Source organism: Pseudonaja textilis, chromosome Z (assembly GCF_049901715.1).
Source record: "Pseudonaja textilis isolate UNSWEBS1 chromosome Z, rPseTex1.2, whole genome shotgun sequence".
Classification (NCBI taxonomy): Eukaryota; Metazoa; Chordata; class Lepidosauria; order Squamata; family Elapidae; genus Pseudonaja; species Pseudonaja textilis.
The window spans coordinates 6913585-6935166 of record NC_142008.1 but is presented as its reverse complement, the minus strand read 5'-3'; the positions used below and the strand labels follow the sequence as shown (position 1 = coordinate 6935166).

At 34.6% G+C, this 21582-nt stretch overlaps 1 protein-coding gene across 21 annotated transcripts in view; it reads left to right on the top strand.

The window, feature by feature from the left end:
- KMT2C (lysine methyltransferase 2C) overlaps positions 1-21582 on the top strand; it is a 143418-nt gene that overhangs the window by 9159 nt on the left and 112677 nt on the right. For 2 of the 21 annotated variants that reach the window (XM_087915752.1, XM_087915751.1), the window contains exon 1: positions 9386-9494. The exons of 11 other annotated variants lie outside the window; for them this stretch is intronic. In XM_087915752.1, coding sequence (XP_087771878.1) covers positions 9493-9494 — 2 coding nt within the window. In that variant the 5' untranslated portion in view covers positions 9386-9492. Of the gene's footprint in view, positions 1-9100; positions 9616-21582 lie in introns of those variants that run through there. 8 more of the 21 variants (XM_087915756.1, XM_087915757.1, XM_087915761.1 and 5 more) reach the window with 8 other exon arrangements.

Genomic DNA, 21582 nt, shown 5'->3' with positions numbered 1-21582 from the left:
GAAATAGCATCATCAATATCCTGTGTCTTTCAGTACTTTCAAAAAGCACTGATCTTGGTTGAAACTTAGACTGACTTGTGAGGATCTTTTCTTCCAATCTTCCAGTCTCTGCATTTTTCAACGGATGTTTACAGAACATCCTGCTGGAAAACAATTATCTGGGCTTGCTGCATGGGATCTTGGGGTTCTACAGGCCTCATTTTGCCCATTTTTAAAAATGTTTATATAGAACTGAGTGAGGTCATTCACAAAATTAGAATGAAGTGTCGTCAGTTTACTGAAAACTTCCAAATTTACTTCTTTTTACTGGATTTTGTTGTGGGGAGATTGAAATCAATAAGGAAATTTAGCAGCAACCTGGATGACAGCCAACAAACTGAATTTAGGCAGCATGGAGATTCTGTTGATTGGTGAGTCATATGATTAACAAGGTAGTAGATATACCCTCCCTCAAGGATCAGATTTGTAGCTGGGTGTGCTTCCGCATCAGGAAATATCATTGCAGCCCAAGGCTTTTTTTCCCTGTCATAAAATATCTTTTCCCAGCTCATGTTAGTTATGCCAGCCATGATGTTGTTCGTGTGTGTGTGTGTGTGTGTGTGTGTGTGTGTGTGTGTGTGTAAGTAGGTAAGTATGTCTTAGTATGTTTTTTGAACCCAGTTATTCTTTGAATAGCATAGTTTATAGCAAGCCCTAACCTGTGCGGCCTCAAAATCTGTAAACATTAACTCTCAGAATTTTCATTAATGGGCATGCTGCTTGAAGAATTCTGGGAGTTAAAATCAACATAGTGTGAGGATACATAGATTAAGAAGCATTTAGTGTCACGTGTAAATCCTAATAACTGTAGTTTGATCAGTAAACCATGGTTAAGTTGATTTATGAATTGAGCCTAAAGATTGTATTGATTTAATTTTTATGTTGTCCATCTCATTGTAGAGTGATACTGGGTAGCTTACAAAATTGTTGTAGGTAGATAATAGCTTTGAAGAGTTTTTAGATATTTCAATTGCTATAAAATGCAGTAGCTATTGAAAATGAAAATGTGAAATGTGAAAGACAAATTTTTAAATTTTTAAACTGTTTACACTATTGATACTTATTTATAAAGCTCTAAATAAATTGATAACTAGCCACTTGATTGACTGTATCTTAATTCATAGAATAAATGCTAAAAATGTTAAGCTATGTTTGATTAACTATAGTTTATTGAAAAGCTCACAATTGTTTGGGTTTGCACAAGACAATGTCAAACCAGGGTTGGTGATAATAGCTACAATGACAAACTACACTAAGCCAGACTTAAATAAGCCACATTAGGCTTAGAATGCTGGAAAAATACTACCATTATTTTTATTCTCTGGCTTGTCTCTGAACTCCTACCTGGAGCAGTTGAAAGAAGAAGATTCCGAGTTATGGTTCCCCTACTTGTAGAAAACATTCTTCATGGAACTCTGCTAAGTCCCATGTTAGGGAAACATTTTATTGGTATTCTATAAAGTAATCTGATTATTAATTATAGTTTATCACTAGGGCTGATTTTATGTTTTATTCCATCTGGTTGAAGCTGCTGCTACAAACTACAGGTGTCTGTCTCCTGTAATATGATGTAGTCATGTAATAAATGGAATAATTTAACATAGTGTACTGTGGGAAATGCAAACACAGTTGCTTGGGAGGATAGTCGCAGTGGATGAAGTTGCACAATTTGGAGGATGCTATTTTTATTGCTGAGGAACTGTGAGTGGCATACCTGGGAAAATTTTTAATAAAGAAAATACTTGTATTAATTAAAATTAGAATGTAAATATATGCATTTCACTATATACATTTTCAATGATATAGAAAATTATTTCAAAACTTCTCTTTACAGAAAGTGCAATGTGCAATGTGATATGCTCCTTTTAGAATCTATGTATTAGCACAATAATGCATCAGAAAGTTATCGAATATAGTTAGAACTTGATTTTCGAACACAGTTGAGCCCAAAACGTTGTTGCTGAGAATGATATTCAAGTAAGTTTTACCCTGTTTTGTGACTTTTCAGGAGACAGTTATTAAGTGAATCACTGAAATTGTTAGTAAAATGTTTGTAAAGTGAATCTAGCTTTCCCATCGACTTCTCTTGTCAGAAGGTTGCAAAAGGTGATCACATGACTCCAGGACCCTCAACTGTCATAAATATGTCTGAATTCTGCCATGTGACCATTAGGATGCTGCAGCAATTGTAAGTGTGAAAATAATCACAAATAACGTTTTTCAGTGTCATTGTAACTTTGAATGGTCACAAAATGAATTGTAAATCAAGGACTACATGTACTAAACTTGTTTATTGATTTTTTAAGTTACAGAATTAATGTAAAATATGATTTATTATGAAAGAAGACAATTTATCCATAGTTATGTCATATATAGATATAAACCTGAGGTGTATCAGGTGCTCCATGAGTTGATAAGGATTATTGGAGAGATTCTAAAATTTTATAGTACCAGAATTCTTGAAATAATGAAATTGTGTGGACCTCTTCCCATTATTAAAATAAATGACTTCATTGGGGTTAGAGTTAGTCAAGAAATACATATATCACTTTTAATAATTCCGTGTTAGTAATTAAGTATTAATCTGTATTTCACAAGGACTCTCAACCCACTGGGGCATGCTGCACAGACAAAGGTGAGGAGCAAAACCTGAAGCAAGTTGGATGCTTGTGTGTCAGATTATGTTTAAAACAAAATTATGACCCCTGACTTGGTTGCTTATGATGCCTAGAGTTCCTCAACCTACACTTTGAGAATATTTGAATTATGACATTGTGACACATTATTAGGATAATATTATTTCCAATCTTGGGTTAACATAAGCAGTGGTCAATGAAGTCATTATTTCCTTACCCTTTATCTCCAAGTTCTAGATCTTCAAGAGTTTTAGTTATTACTTCATCGTATATGCTGTTCTATTTCCAAAGTCTTTGAACTGGTTCCAAATATGAATATAAAGATAAAACATGTAAACTTAAAATCAAGAGAGCCACAACATGGCAACAAAATTTTCAGTAGTAGTTACACAGGTGAACCTAGGTATTCCCAAAATTACTCAGGTTGCTACATGCTGCTGCATGCTGAACTAGCTGAAACATCCAATATGATCTTCAACAGCAGTCCAGCATAGAATGAATTGCAACAATAGGAGATGATAAGGCATTAAAGATCAAGAGCAAAGCTTTCTGTTACAGAGGTAGCTGTAAATAGTGCACAGAATTCAAGTGCATGAAAACCTGATCATAACCTACATGTATAGTTCAAGCAGGAGCTGTGAATTCAAGAAAAACCCCAGATTGTAATCAAGTGATCATTGTTTTTTTGTTTATATACTCTTAGTTAAATAAGGCAGTCTAATTTAACACAGTTTGAAATCTTGTCAGTATGTTTTCAGGAGGAGAGGAGAGGGTCATACTATTAGTTTGTAATAATAAAATAATTTATTTTTAATCCTTTTAATGTATTAAATCCATCAGTGCATCTTGCAGTTTTTATGATTAAAGTAAAAATCTTTGTAAAAATTATAAATAAATGACTTAACTAAGTAATTAGAATCATATGACAACATAACCCTGACTAATAAAGGAGAATATTTACAGCTCAGGATTGAAGGGAAGAGATCCTTGGTGCTCTCTGAGCCTGGCAGTTTTCTTGCAGACATTTCATTACTCAAACTATGTAACATCATCAGTGCTAATCTTAGCACTGCTACGCGCTGCCAAGCTCCAATGATGTTACCAAGCTCAGAGAACACCTAAGACTCCTCATAGCCCTATCAGGGTTATTCTTATATTAATATTGAAAACCCTGTGGAATATTTAGGCTTAACTAACTTCTACAAGACACCAGCAGCAGTTACTTCAATGAAAATCACTCAAGATGAGTTCAGACTGCTTGGAGAAAGTGGTACCAAACCATAAACACTTCTACAGTAACATTAGATTTTTGAATTGTACCTGGAATCTATTGGCATGAATGTGGGGCTCATAAAATTGGTGCATAATACAACCAACAAGTAGACCACTACTTTCTTATTTAATTGCATTTCTGAATAATTTTCAAAGAAAGTTCCATATAGAACACTGCAGTAATCCAGACAAATTGACGAGGACATGAAATAGTCCAGCAAAAAATATCTACTCCAGTGGGGCTGCTCAGGCACATCATATAAATTATGTGATTTATAAATTTAAATGTTAAAAATAGGCAAAGGGCCTGCTGGCCATGACCTCCACTTCCCCTCCAGCAGCAATCAGGAATCCAAGAGGATCCCTAAATTGTAAACTTGCTCATTTGGAGGGAAGAACTTTCCCATAGAGTGACAGCATTAGAGCTAATGGGACTCTAATGATCCAGTTGTAACTCCCATCTTCATTTCACTCAAAATTATTTTATCCTAGCTGGGCTTAATAATTTCCAGGCAGGGGACAGTTGCTGCACATTTTTAGCTAGGCCAAGAGTTTTGATATAGAATTGATTAAGTATATGATGGTATCTCCTTCCAAAACACTGGGTAACTTTTCCAGTGGCTTCAGGTGTGTTAAACTGGAGAAGAGATTGAGCTGTACAGCTACTGACCTCAATTATTGACTTATAGAGTCAAGTGGGAATGGAACCCCACCCTTTTCAGCCAGTCCAGGAAAAATACCATGGTCAATAGTGTTAAGGCCATTGAGAAACCTAGTAGGACCAGGATCTCATCCGTCTCCTGAAAAAAGATGATCTGAGTAACCAATGTAATTTAAGTTCTGTGACCATGCCTGAATCCTGACTGGAGAGTCCAGATAATTCCTTTTGCCAGTGTACCATATGGCTGCATCCTTGAAATGGAATTTTGGGACACTGGGCAAAATGGGCACATTGAGGGAAAGTATGATGGGATTTCCTGATTTTGGGAATGTTAGAGGAAGTTTCGAAAATACTGTAAAACTAGGACAGTAGACATTTTTGTGGACTCAGATAAAAGATCAGCATCCTCCCCATTAAACTGCTTAGGGCCTCTCTATTGCCTTTTATCTTCTTTCTATTTTAATGAATTACATAGGTAGTCTTTCACTTAAAAGGACATTGAGATCAGAAGCAGCCATGTGACCAGATCCAATTTTTGAAACATTTTACAGCAGTTAATTGAATCACATGGTTGTGAGACCATATCTCATTGTGGTTAAGCTGATCCTGTGATCATAAATTCGAATCCCTTCTTTTGAATGGACCCACAAATTTTGGTCTTAAAAAAGTACTAAATCATGGTCATGTGACTGCAGGACACTGGAATCAGTTGTAAATGTGAGCTGGTTGTCAAGTACTCACAATACAATAATGTGACCCTGTGAAGGAGTGTATGACATGATGGCTGGTAGTGCTTTACTAGCTGTCATTAAACAGCTGGTTGCAGGTTGAGTACAATCTGTAATTGAAAATGAGATCAGGGTATAGATACACAGTTTACAAGATTCTCTAACGCTTTTTCTCTACAAATCTGCCTGCTCTGAATCTTGCTTTTAACATGCTGCAAAGGGCTTAATATACAGTTCCTTCAAGTGCCTTTGGCAATTTCCCAGGTCCAGACTTGTCCTAGGTTTATGCAGGAACCACGGGAAAATGGATTGAACCTACTGGCGGTGAAGATCATGCCAAGAGCAACCTATCCACTTCAGAATTACCAATTCTGTACCACCAGCTGTCAAACTGGGTTCCATAATTTGGAAAATTCTCCAAGCGCCTTCCAGACCATCCCTCCCATCCCCAACCAGCAGACATTGTGGCAGATGATACAAATAATCCTGACAGCCTTGTAGATTCCCTGTTAGCAGTCAATTACAATTGGACTAGGAAGTGATCAGACCACAGCAAAGGCAAGCAGCAATGTCCCCCACATTCTAGTCATAAATTAGTTACTCAGTCCAGCATATATCTGCCTTCATTATCAGCCAGAGATTACCTGAGGCAAGCCATTCTATATGGAGATCATAAATTCTCTCACTTTCTTCAGCTGAGTTTCTAATAATGGAAGAAGCATCTAACATCTGGACTCTAGATCAAACCCAAAATAGTTCAAGGAGCTCAAGAAGTGAGACCCGAGAGCAACCAATCTACCCAGCTGGTCTCTTCAGCCCATGTAACATTCAGGCGGTTGCATTCTTTGTGGCTTGGCACCTGGGCATCTCCAGGGGTGCATACTCTGATTTGAACTGACCCCAAGTAGCTCAGGAGAAGCTACTAGTTTCCCACCTTCAGAAAGTAAATAGAACCAAGGGCAGAGATGCTGCTTATTAATAGCACCAGTTCTCTAGAATAGCCTGCCACAAGAGATTAGACTGGGCCTTCCTCAGATGATGAAGAAATTTTTTTAATGTGGTCCATGACCAGCCTGTAAAACACCTTACATAAAACTGAAATTTAGTGACTTAAGTAAGCAAATCAATAAAATAAAATCTCTGCATGTCATATCTATTTGAATCCGAAAGCAAATATTTTAAGTGAAACTAGTCAGTTACCCAAGATACTTAATTAGGTATGGAGTTAACAGTTCAGAGTAAGTACTGTATAAAAATACAATTCAAATGTTTTTAAGTTCTTTATATCACATAAGCTGCTGAAAATTGTTTTAGACTGTGATACGATATTAACTTTTCCCAAGCAGGGTTTCTGATTACGAATAAGATGTTTCTAAAAATCAAACATTTGTCCCTATTTCCCTGTTCAGGCTTACCATTGAAATTGCTTCAGGATCTCCAAAATAGGATAATATCTATAAGAAAGACGTCCTTGCCTCATCCAAGGAAAGATCTGTTGGGTTTGTCTGTTGTTCCATAATTAACATTGTGATCCCCTCTCTCCCTAATGGTAGTCAGAGTTAATATTTACAGCAGCAGAAGCAGGAATGTTAAACTACAGTTACCAGCTATCTCACTAGAGATTGGATCCACTCAATTGGAAGCTGTATACAGCTGTGTTAGCTTAGGGTAACGAGTCAGATCAAGTTTGGTATCACCTTTTCAGATTAACAGTTTTTATTAAAACCTCAAAGCTTTCACAACCACAACTTTTACAATCTCAATCTTGTTCTTCACTACAATACTGTAATATTAAGAGCTCTGTTCAATATACAAGCAAGAATAATATTACCAAGAATAATATCTGGGTTTGTTTGCTGTGCATCCTTGTCTTAGTTTCTCATCTTAAGGTAGTAAAAAAATGTGAATGTCCAAAAATGTCTTCAACTTGTTCAGGGAAATCTTGTTTTAAAGTCTATTGTGTTTTATAGTCATCCCTGTGGGGTTTAGAAGTTGCTGGCTATACCAATTCCATTTTTATCTCTGACATTTTCTTTTTAATTTTTTCTTCCCCTTATTTCTTTTTGAAAATCATTCTGCTTTGTCTTATTAGTCCCCTTGGGTCTAGTTTTGCAGTCCTAGGCTCTAAAATTCTTTTAGAGTCAATGCTAGAATTAAATGAGCTTGAAATATTTGAGGCAAATCTTCCATTACACCAATCTATCATTGTTACCCTCACTGTCACAATGTTAAAATATTAATAGCAGAACATTTTAACAAATTTTTATTCATTGTATTTCAATATTATTATTTCTTTTTCAGAGTCCTGCTTTTTAACATAAAACATGTTTTATTTATTCAGATATACTGGTTGTTTGGATAGCTATTTTGGTAATAACTTTTAAAATTGAGTTCAATGACAGTTGTACAGGTGTAAATAAAACAACACCAGATTGTGACCTTCCTATCAAGAGCCAAATTAGAATATGGTACCAGTGCACGATATGGGATGGCATCAATTACTCAGCAGTTGCTCATCTTTTTCTTGTTTAAAGATGTTTTGGCATAGTGTCACATTGGACAAACACTGTAAATATAAATAGTGGTGACAGTATGAGAATTGTCACACAAGCTTTGTATATATGCAGTATAGAAAATTTTACCTGTTCTGTGGGATTGGCATGCCCAACACATATTCCAGTCTGAATGTATTTTATTTTTGTTGTTACACAATTCCCACTTATTTTATTTTATTTATTTGTTCTGCAATGTATATACTGTTCAATTCCTAAAAAAAAAACCTTAATTACTGTTCAATTCCTAAAAAGAAATTTCAAAATGACCATGTAAATTGTTGTATCAAATTTGGTGGGAGAAAATATGAGGCATATACCGATATTTATGTTAAGTCATGGGTGGTGGAGTGGAACCAGTAAAGATTTTTGGATGACAATGTAAGCTTCACATTAAAAAAAAGAATATAGGAAATTGTTTTCTAATACAGTTCAAGATAGCATGTGAGAAATATTTTTTTCAAATAGGCATGATGTTTGTAACAGGGAAAAAGAAAAGTCCCCAGTTTAGTTTGTGGCCTAAGGGGGGAAATTGGTTAGTTTTTAAAGATGTTTGGGTGAGGACTGTTATTTTTAGAGGACAAACTCAGTAAGTAAAATAAATTACATAAGGCTTCCTTTGTTTCTGTTCAGCTGAACGTTGTTTTGGCCCAAGCTAGTGAAGGGGCTGGGAAAAGGGACAAAAAAACAGGGGAATGGTACCAATGTGTGGGATATGGTTAAGTGGAAACTGTTTAGTTTAAAACTGTATGTAGCTTTCTATTGAAATAATCTGTGCTGTAAGTAAGAGAGCTGTTGCCAGATGTTGGAAATGTTTTATTTTCTTGGAAAGGTAGTTGCCTAGGTAAGGAGAATAAGTTCCTTCTTGTGTCCCTGCACAATCATTTATAAAAATACACCTTTATAGAACAGTTTGCCGTCGGAATGTATGAAACCTAGGAGACATTTCCTTCCTAAGGGTGAGATTGTTAGCAGCCTTTCCATCGTTCCAGTAAGAGGCGCATCCAGGGCGCCCCGTCCTCTTTTTGATGCCTTTCCACCTTTCTCTTCCGCTATATCTGAGGCGGTCTTCGTGGAAATGATTGGCTAATGTAAGGCCAGTCGGCTTTCTCGGCAGGCTTTCAACCGGCCGGTAAAGAGTTAAGGCAGAGGCCGTAAATGTGAGACTGGCTGGCTGTTCCGCTTCCTTGAGCGAATCCAGTCCGCGCTTTTGGATTGCTCGGAAGAGTCGGATCTACTTTCCCCATTCTCCCTCCTCCGCCCCCCCTTGCGCTCTCTCTCTCTCTCTCTCTCTCTCTCTCTCTCTCATCCTCCCCTCCCTTTTTTCTTCCTCCTCCTCTTCCTCCTCATCCGACAGCTTTAGTCAGTAGTTGGGGGGGGGGCACCGTAAGAGCCAAAGTTCGAGGGCTTGCAGACCACTTTCCCCATCAGTGCCTGCTTGGGGGGTGGGGTTTAAACAAGACAGAGGAGCGCCGACAGAGGAGCTGCTGGCGAAGTAGCCGGAAAAGTGGGGTGCTGCTTGATTTGGAAGAGTAATATGGCTGATCTAATGGAGTACGGAGCAATTTGTTTTTCTCTGTACGACGCCGAGCTTGGATTCTAACATGTAAATAACTTATGTCGGATTGTTAGCTTTGGGCACGGGTGCCAACCTCTTTGTTCTTCCAGAGGGTTTGGTGAGAGGAGCCAGTCTGTGCATAATGTTAGGCAGACAGAATTGAGCGTCGGTGAGTACCCTGTCGTTAACTTCTTTGTATTGGAGGGCTGAATATGACAGGAGCCTCGGGCTCTGTGTGGCAGGCCGTGTTACAGTGCCCTGGATACAGTGGTAGATTTTTAAATGAAAGAAAGAAATCCAGTAGGACCCATCCTGTTCTGGAAAGTTATGGGGGGGTTAGATCAAACCTTCGACAGCTTGCCAAGCTGTTAATACTTTTTGTCTTTGCTGATCGTGGGAATAGTTGCAACGGTATCCGTTTAGCATTTTTTAGTGAATTCCAGCCAAGTGAAAAGAAAAAATGTCAAGAAATGTGTAAAAGTCGGCTGTCCACATATCTGGAATACTGAAAAAGTCTTTTATGTGGTTCATCAATCTTGCCTGATAGGGGTCGAAGCTATTTTAAAATTATGATAAGCTTTATTTAGGAATAGGTAGTCTCTGAAACAAATTGGTTATGTAACTTTTGTTTTTGTGCACTTAATACTCAGGAAAAGGAAAATTCCATCCAACAGTTTAATACAAATTTGGTTAATTTTGCATGATGTGTGTGTGCAATTAATTTCTCTAGTAACTTTATCATAATGTTCATTGCAAGTCCTTTAAAAGATAACACATATATTGATAAACATGTTGACATGTCAGTATAGCTTAAATGACTTAATTTTGTTCATTTTTGAATGTTTAGGATATATTTTTGAATTTTTCCAATATAATTCTCCCCACTTGAATTACATTGAAACAGGTGGATGGTTCTCTATAAGTGCTACAAGGCAAAATATTTTATCACTTCAGTACAGTGAGAAAAAGTGAAAAAATATGTGCCTAAATTAAAATGCTAAGTATTGGATTTTGCCATTGTCTAAGTAAATATTCATTATATTATTTTAATGCAAAATAAGATGAATTCTAATGAAAAGTGGGCTACTGTTAAAAATATTTTTTATTTTCAATACTTTTTAAGTGGATATAGATACTATTCACTTAACTGTAGTTATTACAGCTATATTGATGTTCTGTTAAAGTGTATTATATAGTAGTTTCCTAATGGTGCAGAAATACTTACTACATTACTTAAATATAGCAGCCCATGACAATTTACTTTTGTTTAAAAATTTGGCATCACAGCTCAGTGATTTTTTATAATATAATTTACATAAAATATTCAGTGTCAGGTGATATTTTGTTTTCAGCTTGGCACATACAAACTTCCTGTGTTTATCTTGCCAACTTCCTGTTGAAAAAAAAAAGCAGTATCACTGGTTCTGTTTACACGAAGTCATTTTTACAAAGAATAAAAAAATTGTAATTAACAAACTGTATACAATTTATTATTGTTTGGTTTTTATGTGGTAATTCTACATTTTATTTTCAGAAGTCAGCACCAGGCCATTCAGCAGACTTAATTTACAGATTATAGGACAGCGGTTGAAGAAATGACATTATCTTGACATCTAGTCAGTTTATTCTTTAAAGTATGAATTTCAAATACTGTTTTTTCTCTTAGACTTATTGGTGTTTTTTTTGTTTTGCTTTTATACTATGGAACAGTGGAAATGTAGTAGTTTATGAGTTTACAAAAAAAATCTAATTCTTAACCATTACATAAAATCAACATGGCACCAACCTTTTGTAGTTTAAATACTAGGTGCTATTGGTTAGATTTTCTTACTAAGTGGTTAATTCATTGCTGTTTAATTTTCTTTAAGAAACAATGAGTATAAAATTATCTTGGCATTGTATCACATTTTCTTTTTGATTCAATGATAGACTTATTGTAAATATAGCAAATTACAGATATTTTGTCACACAATTATGTATTCAGTAAGGTAAAGAGAAAGCACTGTTGGAGTTTGGAAGATGTTAGGTAATTAAGGGTGAGATTTTAAGATTGCTATAGTAATATTGTCTTATAGAAGTAAAATCTTAAATTTTTTAAATTTAAGGTTTAATATTTAAGAAAGATTATTTGTGAATATAGATTTAGTGAGTGAACAGTTAATCACAAGCAAATACATTTATTTATTCTAATAAGTTGCATTGTTCTGATCTAAAGAAATAACCAGATATTATAGAACTTACACATTGCACATTACACACCCAGTATTCATTTAGTTTTGGCTTAGACATTTATGGGAACACATTAGTTGTGGTGTTGCATGGTGCAATCCCAGTTTATATATTCTGATGCATTATATTCAGTTTATATATCAAACCCACCCCTATTGGAAAGTTAGTTATTGCTTGTTCATATTTTAATGCTAATTCTTATATATTACTGGTTTGCAGAATGAAAAAAATGTTACCATCTATACCAGTTTGACATTTTATGTTTTGGATTTTTTCCAAACAGCTGCAACCATTCTCTGCTCAGAGGAATTTGCAGTTAAAGGAAAAACTGATGAGAGTAAAATGAATATAAAATTCAAAATAGACATTACATTTGCAGCACTTGCTACCTACAGAATGGCATAAATGCTTTTTATGAAAATATTTATTGATAGAGATTTGCAGATTATTTTTGAGATATCAAACTATACCTAGGGCAATATGAAAATGACAGTTGACTGGAAACATTTGACAGACAGACAGCCCTGAATTTGGAAAATTGTCAGAAGAGATTGTTCTTCTCTAATATAAAGCTTGACAGCAGGATTAGAAAAATTGTAATAAAAATCTTGGCACTGCTTAGATGAAATTTCACTAGTGAGTTTAAACTTGCAGGTGTTTCATAAGTCAGTTGTAAGATAGCAGGATTTGTGGTGCACTGACAAAATAGCTGTGATTCAATTAAACATCTATGAAATCAGGTGTTCTTATTGTCCCAAAAAGTCAAAAGTGTTAGACAAAGCTGTCCTGCATGTCTAAAAGTTTTTAGTGGGCAGGGATATGTTAACCGTTATTGGATTTTTATGAAGAAAATCTTCTATAAAATCTTTATAGAAGAAAGAAGGGAAGGATGGATCTGTAAAAAGCCTATGGTAGAAATAATGTTAAGACTTATAAATACTTAGTTTGTTATTTTCAGGTATAAGTATCAATTATAGACATTGCTACAAAACATGTTTGCTTGATTGTTAACTATTATGAAGAAAGATATAGTTTGAAATTTTAATGTTGTAGTTTGATTTTTCATTCTAGAAACTGTCCTTTTGATCAGGTGATATGTAAATTGATCTTTTGCCTGGTAGAGAGATAATTTGGACTACCTGCCTAGTTACCTTGCAACAGAGAGCAATTCAGAGGCTGGATTGCTCTCTGTTGTTTTTATAGATTAGAATTATAAAGTGCCCTTGGAAATTGGCAGTCTAAAAATCATTGGACAAATAAATAAATGTATCAATGTCTAAAGCAAATAACCTTTAGATCATTTAGTAGAGACTTCATATGACTGGCTCTTTGGGGAAAAAAAGCAAAAATAATAAAATTTCATTGTAAGAATCTTTATCCCAATTAACACTAGTGGTTTCATAAGACATATTAGGAAGTTGAGGGAATCAAGAAATGACATAGTGTACAGTAAAACTATAACTATGACTTTAATTGCTCTTTTTTACACGTACAAGTGCAAGGATGGGTAGCAAGTTCAGTGACAAAATTCATTTTGAATGTCAAAGGTAGCAATTGCTAATTCTTCCAGGATGTGAAATGCTTAGACCTTCAAACGCTGCTTCAAAGCTCATGAGAGTGCAAATACGCTACCTGTTGGCAATACCATAAAGCAGGTATGCAATTGTGAGAAAATCATAGCTGTTTGAAGATGCATCAGCAGGTGCTAATTTTGTGCTTCTCCTACACTGAAGTAGGCATCCAATCTTTTGGCTTGCCTAGGCTGCATTGAATGAAGAGGAATTGTCCTGAGCCACATGTAAAGTATATAATATAGTGTGTATGTGTACACAAACACACACACACACACACACACACACACACACTTTCTCTAATGTTAAAGGCTTATAATCTTGTGGGGCCACATAACTATTGTCCTGGGCCATAAACTGGATATGCCTGCTTTAAAGTATCTGTAAGCCGTAATGTATTTCAACCTGGAGAAAACTACATTTATAATTATATAAATATAATTTCTTTTCAAGACTACCAAGAGACTAGCAAAGTATCTTGGGAGGGTAGAAGGAAAATGTTTAGAGTTTAAAACTATGTGTGTTTGTATATATGTATGTAAAGCCTTAGCAGTGGACAGTTAGTGCTTGTGATTAAGGCTTCATTCCTGTCTATGCAACTTTTAATAGCAATAGCACTTAGACTTATAATCACTTTATAGTACTTTATAGCCCTCTCTAAGCAGTTTACAGAGTCAGCATATTTCCCCCAACAATCTGGGTCCTCATTTTACCCACCTCGGTGGGATAGAAGGCTGAGTCAAACTTGAGCCTGGTGAGATTCAAATTGCCAAATTGCAGGCAGCTGGTTGCAGCAGAAGTAGCTTGCAGTACTGCACTCTAGCCACTGCGTGACCAAGGCTCTTTAAACGAGCTGATTAATTCTGAGAGACTTAAACTAAAGTAAGCTAGGTGTTGAATGGTGCAAAGCCTAACAGTGACCTTTGTGATAAGTCTAACTTCCAGTTAGGATAGTTAGTTCTACACAAAAGATATTTGTGCGTGGTTCTTTCTGTGATGACATTGTGTATGCTTCTGCATTCATATCAGAAGCACCTACCAAGGTGCTTCCAGGTTGAAGGATTAGCCAGTGACATCACTGTTGCCCAAGGGACATCCAAGGGGGCTCCTTTCATATCCCATTGTTGTATATTTGTATATGATGAAAGTAGACAATATTGGACAGTTGGTCAGATAGTTTCACTGGTTGTACAACAGTTTCTTTTGATTCGACATGTATAGTAATTTAAAGCAGAGAAAAATGAGCATGAGATGGATTGGGGTTATTTATTTATTTATTTATTTAATTAAATTCATATTGCCGCCTATTTGCCCATGGATGGGGAGAAAGGGTTAGTAATGATTATCTGTTGCATTGGAATGTACTTTATATGGAAATGTGGCCCACGAATGACTATATCTTCCTCTATGATGAAATTTCTGTTAAATGTATGTTTGATACTTATTTTCTCACATTGTTAGTTTTTTTCCCCAAATCCATTCCCTATCAGTTGTTCCTAAGCAATACTTTTCCTGAATTTTACTTTTCTTTAAATCTATTGTCATAGATGATTTTGTAAACATCTTCTCTCTCCATGGTTTCATATTAATCAAACTACTTTTCTACATTGTATACGGGCCACCAGAAAAAATCCAGAATTTTAGAGCTCATGTTTTTGTGAAATGCTTAGTTTAGCCCGCTAGAGATTTTCTTGTTATCTGTGCTTTAAAGGAATCTCTTTCAGTGGTATTGTGGGGTGGAATCTGTTGGATGAAAATAGAAAGGTATAAAGATGCTGGATGCTTCTTTCTTAAACTGATTTGAAATGTCTTTGTACTGGAAAGTATCTGAAAAGATCTCCTCAATGGAAAATTCCATATTTTCTAAACACATTAACTTATTAGTTAATGTGATTAACATATTAGTTAGCCATACTCAGTACAGAGATATTATTTGGGAATAAGTAGAGTCTACACAGGTAATCCTCGACATACAACAGTTTAGTGACTGTTTGAAATTACAACGGCACTGAAAAAAGTGACTTATGATCATTTTTCACACTTATAATCATTGCAGCATTCCCATGGTCACATGATCAAAATTCAGGTGCTAAACAATTGGCTTTTTATTATAATGGTTGCAGAGTCTCAGAGTCATGTGATCACCTTTTGCAGCTTTCTGACAAGCAAAGTCAACGGGGAAGTTAATAGCTGTGTACTTAATTGTTAATAACTTATCAACTTCAGTGATTCCCTTAGCAATTGTGGCAAGAACAGTTGTAAAATGGGGCAAAACATACTTAACAACAGAAATTTTGGGCTCAGTTGTGGTCATAAGTTGAGTATAAACTGATTTGTATTTTAGAAGTATTTTGGCAATGGTGAATGTCTTCAAGATAGTAAATGAAAAATCATCAGGGGAAAATAATTCTGAAGACTGGAGAATATGTTATATTAAATTGTATTGTTAAGTTCCTAATATGTTGTCTCAAATGGTAAAAGGAATAAACCCCGATGCAATCTTGTAGACCTTTTTCTTAAAAATGTAACAATTTCAAATTGGTAATCCATTGAAAGGAAGTATGCAAACCCACAGATATATAAAGATGTGACTGGAACATACCTCATGTCAACAACTTTTCCAGTATCTATAATAGTCAACTGAAGTGGCAAGGGTGAATTTGAATGGACCTATTATCAGTTTTTTCAGACAGATCTAAAGATGATTTCAGACTGCCACATAATCTTCATTTAGAGGAACCCTATATTACAATAATTTAACATGTTACAATTTCTAGGTTAAATAATCAATGAAATGTAACTTTGAATGACTCCAAAACTTTAATGGTTTTCAGACTACACAAGTTTATGTAATAATAAACTTATTAGTTGCTTTTGATGCAGTATTTTTAGTTTATATAAATAACGGTAATGGGTACCGTTACACAGTATAAATCAGCTCAAGAGTTTCCAGCATTATCTAGTTCCATTTATGATTACCAAAACAGTTATTTTCCTTTTTTGTTTGTTTTATCTACCATTAATTCAAAATTTGTCATAGTTGAACCCATACCAGAGAACATAGTGGATTCTCCATGTCCTTACTATAGCTAAAAGACTGATTGCAAAAATATATGTATGGCCCCATTTACTCAATGAATTGGAGAATTGATTATACACGCTGTTCATGAGTGGGCTGCTTATAGAGGTAGACTTCGTACGGATAACTATAATGAAATAAGGGTTTCATTTACACAAAATACAATAGGTTTGAATATTAGGATATATTTGCATAATTTTCATTAGATAATTCTATATTAGTTTGCAACCGTTTACCGTAACAACGTATTATACTTTATATTTCTTTTATTTTTCTGTTTTTTTCACTTGTTTAGAGCACGTTATATACAGTATTTTTTTCTTACGTATGTGTTTTATTTCATTTTTTAAAAGTTGTTACTTTAAGAACAATAAATATTATTTTAAAAAATATTTGAACCCAAACCATATTAAAAAGAATAAGTTAACTTCCACTAGAGTAGTTTTCAGAAGCTTTGTGATGATAGGTTAAAATCTTGGCTTGAAAACTAGTTCTTGAGTAACCTCTTTACTCTAATGTGTATTTCAGTTTGTTTTCAAGACTGTGTGAATTAGCTCTCAGTAATTATGTTTCCAGAAAGATAGAATTCTCATTTTAAAATCTGTAGTGGGAAAAAAAAGGAAAACAGAGTTAAGTGAATGGTTTATAAATATGCCAATTGAATAGTGTATCCAGGTGTTGCCAACCAAATAGATAACTCCTATTACCCATGAAGAATTTAGAAATCAGATTTTCATATATTGAATTTGTAAATAAAAATACAGATGTCCTTAATCAAATAGTACCTTTCAGTGGAAATCTAAATGAAAAGAAATTGAAGTTATCTTGAAATGAAACAAGATTAAAGCATCTTTTTGAAAATTTGACTACCTGGTTACTATGTATGTGTAGTTGTATATAGTTTCAAAATAAGCCCCGAATATGCAGATGTTGGGACACCTTTTCAGTCAAGTACTTTTTACAGTAGCGCAGGGAGAAGAAATAATAACTTCCAAATGTTTCCTGAAGTGTAATGAAGAGCTACTTTTGGACCCCCTACCCCCACTTTTCTTACAGAACTCTTTTGGGTCTACATATTTCTGAGTTTCCTATATGCTGCATGTTTGGTATCCTCCCATTGATTTGATTAATATTAAAGTACGATGGTATGTAATTTATCACTACTGGGTAGGCCAGCTCAAGTCCTTTATGGTTGATTTGAGATGTTTTGGATCACTGTGTAGCCGAAATACAGTATATTTATAAAATGTATCTCTTTAAAATGTGAAATCAATTTTTTTAGAAGAGCTTCAAGTCTTGCTTAGTTTTCTCCTTAAGTATGTTTTGACACAACACAACAGAACAAAACAAAACCAATGACATATCCCCGCTTGCCAAGGGATTGAATGTCGCTGGTTAGTGAGTAGAAATTGCTGTTTTGTGCCATTACAGCAAACCTGGCTTGATTTGATTTTTAAGGCTTCTGATTATGTCACTATCCATTAGTGTACCAAAAATCTTAAATTATTAAAATTTCAAAATCTTTAATTATAAATAACCTTATGCAGGTAGTCCCTGATTTACAACAGTTCATTTAGTGACTCTTTGAAGTTACAATGGCACTGAAAAAAATGACTTGTGACCATTTTTCACACTTACGACCATTGCAGCATATGCCCACCTGATATAAACCAGGTGATTTATATTCAGATGCTTGGCAGTTGACTCCCTTTAAGATGGTTACAGTGTCCTGGGATCACGTGATCTCCTTTTGCAACTTTCTAACAAAATCAGTGGGGGAGCAAGATTCATTTATGAACTGTGTTGCTAATTTAAGAACTGCAGTGATTCAGTTAACATATGTGACAAGAAAAGTTGTAAAATGGAGCAAAACTTATTAAACAAATTTCTGATTTAGCAACATAATTTTTGGGCTTGATTGTGGTCATAAGACGAGGACTATCTTATTACGTTATATTCCTTCAACCTTCAATGTTTTTTAAATTAAGATAATCCCTCTGCTTCTTTATGGCTTCCAAATTTACTCTTTTGCAAAACTTAATATTATTGAAATCATTGAAAGTAAGTTTATTGGCATCATAACCATGATTCCAAAAATATTAAAAGTGCCATCTGCATGGTAGAAGCAAGCATAATTTCATAGGATGTTACAGCACAATTTCTTCCTTTTACTTTCTAACAAAAGTTAATTCTATTTCCCATAGGTTTGGCCCCTTTAATATTTAGAAATCATTTTTTTAATTAATATGGCTTTAAAAAGCCATAATAAAATTAAATTGCTGGGATTTTCTATTGAAAGTCCGGCCTTGCTAGGTTTTGATAATTCTAGAACTTCTCTTTAGCAGTGAATTTGGTATGTAGATCTTCGAACAAGCCTAGGTAAGGTGTCACTCCCCAATCTTTATCACTTGCTTCCAAAAGAGTTCATTTCAGCTTCTTATTTATTATCACTAGCAATTTTGAAATTTTGTAAGGCCTTCACTAAATCCAGCTTGGATATTTTCCTTCAGGATTTTTGGGGGGACTTTTTAGTGGTACTGCTGTGCATCTTTGATGATTTAATAGAAACTCCAAGACATGTGCTATTATACTCTATTATATATAAAAGGATTCTAGACAATTAAGTAATCTTGTCTTGAAATTTCAAAATAGGAAGGTGATTTCTATTTAATGTTATTTCTTTTGGACAATGACTCAAAAATAACCTCAAATTGCCCAGTTTTGGACTACGGTTTGTGTTGTATGTGGGCACCATTACTTGAGTTTAGAACTTCTTATAATAGCATTTTGAATATATTGTAGTATTGTTATTTTTTATTATTTTGGATTCTATTACTCTTATTGTTTTTCTGTTACGTATATATACAGTATAGAATAATGTCATACTTCTTTGATATTTTGTTTGTAGCTGGCATTATGGCTGCAGTAAATTTGCTTTGATATAAATAATCTTAATAATCTGCTTGATTTACAATATTTAAATTCTGGGTGAGTTTTTCCCTTTTAGAATTGCAATTCAGGTTACAGCAGGAGTGATATTTATTGTTAACTGAAAGATGTGTTGTTATTTCCATTCATTTCCATTCTGTATCAATTGATTCTTATGAAGGTGATTTAAATGACAGGCAAAAAGAACGTTAGGAGTTTGCAATTAATAGATAATGGATTAAATCTGGCCTCCTCCAAGGCTTTTATTATAATCACATTTTTTCCTATCTGTTAATTTTTCTCTTTTTTATTCATTCTTTACATTTATATGGTCACCCATCTCACAGAAAGTGATTCTGGATGGTATACAATAATTAAATATAAAATAACTAAAACATTTAAGTAAATACACATAAATAAAAACATGTACATGAGAAGACTGAAACCAGAATGTTATACATGGTGCAGCCAATGTGTGAGTTTTCTGCTGCCAAGTAAGGGCTGTTGCCAATCTTACCTTAGGTGGATGAACTTCCAAAAGGTGGTTGCTAGGTCAGAAAAGTTGGGTCTCCTCGGTTCTGTCAGGTAGAAATCCTTAGCAGCTGGGACTCAAAACGTGCCTCTCTTGCCAGGTCTGATGGGACAGATAGAAGTAACGGGAGAGAGGCGGTCCCTCAAATAATCCTCTCCCAGGCCATGCATGGATTTAAAATCAAAACCAGCAAGCTTGATGTGCACCTCAAAGCAAACTGGTAAACAGTGAAGCTCACAGATTAGAGGTGTGACATGCGAACTCCTGGGGCCCCCATAGTTGCCTCAAAGTAAAGGACTACCTGTAGTCCATTCAGGAGGCAAAGTCTAAATAACTTTAAATTACTTATTGATAATTTATTTAGTTTTCAAATAATTTTAACTGGTTTTAATAAAAACAGCTTTTATTAAAAATATTAAAGCAACTTTTAAAAAATCCTATATATATCATATGGTCCGAAACCCTGAGGTGGGAAGGAGAAATAGAAAAGTAAATTACATGTACAAAATGCATTCAAGTTCTCTAAAGAAGGGGGATAGAAAACCAAAGTCCACATGAATGCAACAGATATATTTTTCTTGTCAATAGCTTTTTTCTAGAACAAATGGCAAAAATGGGAGTCTGAGGCAGGGGAACATCAGAAATAATAAACTGAAAGGATGAGAGTTTTCAAGTAGCTTGCTTTTATTTCGAATAAGTTACTTAGGCTGATGATCAAAGCCCAACATTAAAATAGAACTTATTGGTTTTCTTCGTTACTAGGCAACATTTAAATTGTGACTGCTCCAAGTACCTAGGAAAAAGAAGTAAAGAAATTGAAATAAAATAAGCCCCAACTTCTTTTGAGTAGCTAACAAGAAACTTTTGAGATGAAGCTCACATTTTGTTTTAAAAAAAATCTAGATTGTCTACTGTTGTTTACTGCAGTTCAACAAAAATTGGTCAGCAGTAGTACTTGGGAATAGGGACTTTATTCTATAATGGAAGCAGGATACATATAGGTATTGGAGGATCTTCTTGTACTGAAAATAGTAAAAGGTCTGTATAATTACAGTATATCTCACAGGGGTTCTGAAAAATCCTTTGAATAGGCAACTATAAACCATAATATAACAATTCTTCAGAGGACCGGGAACAATTTTCATTAGATATAAATGTATTCTTAGATACTAAAAGTGGGGGGAAATCAGTTGAACTGTTTTCATGTACTACTTATTAGAAGAAGTATATGCAGTATTAAAATATGATCAGGAACTACTTTAAAATCCTTGTAACTACTTTTTAGTGGATTAAAAAAGATAAGAAATGCAGTATTTTAATATTTAATACAAATATTAAATATAAATCTGTAAATCTTTATTTCTATTAAATCTATATTTTACCCATAGATTTCAGAAAAGCTCTCTGAGCTTAACTCAAGGATATGTCAACAGAGTCAGACATGGAAAGTCGACTGGCTCCACTACCAGCTGTGTGTAAAAGCTACATTGGACGTAAAGGGATTTCACATTTATTATGTGGGTGGAATGATGTCACTTGGTTTGATTATGCCCCTTTCAAGCTGCTGTGATAATTACCTGCTTATTACCAGAAGTGGTGAACCCATTTTCAATACTTGTTTGCTTTTGCTGTCATGCCCTAATTGCTATATAATTCTGCCCCTGCCAATTATAACCATTATGTAAAATTTTAGTGATGAAGTAGAAAAATAGGGAAAATATCAGTGTGGTCTTCATAATTTTGTCCGAATTTTCAGTTATATATCTTGATGTATTATCTCTAAGGCACAAGACCTGA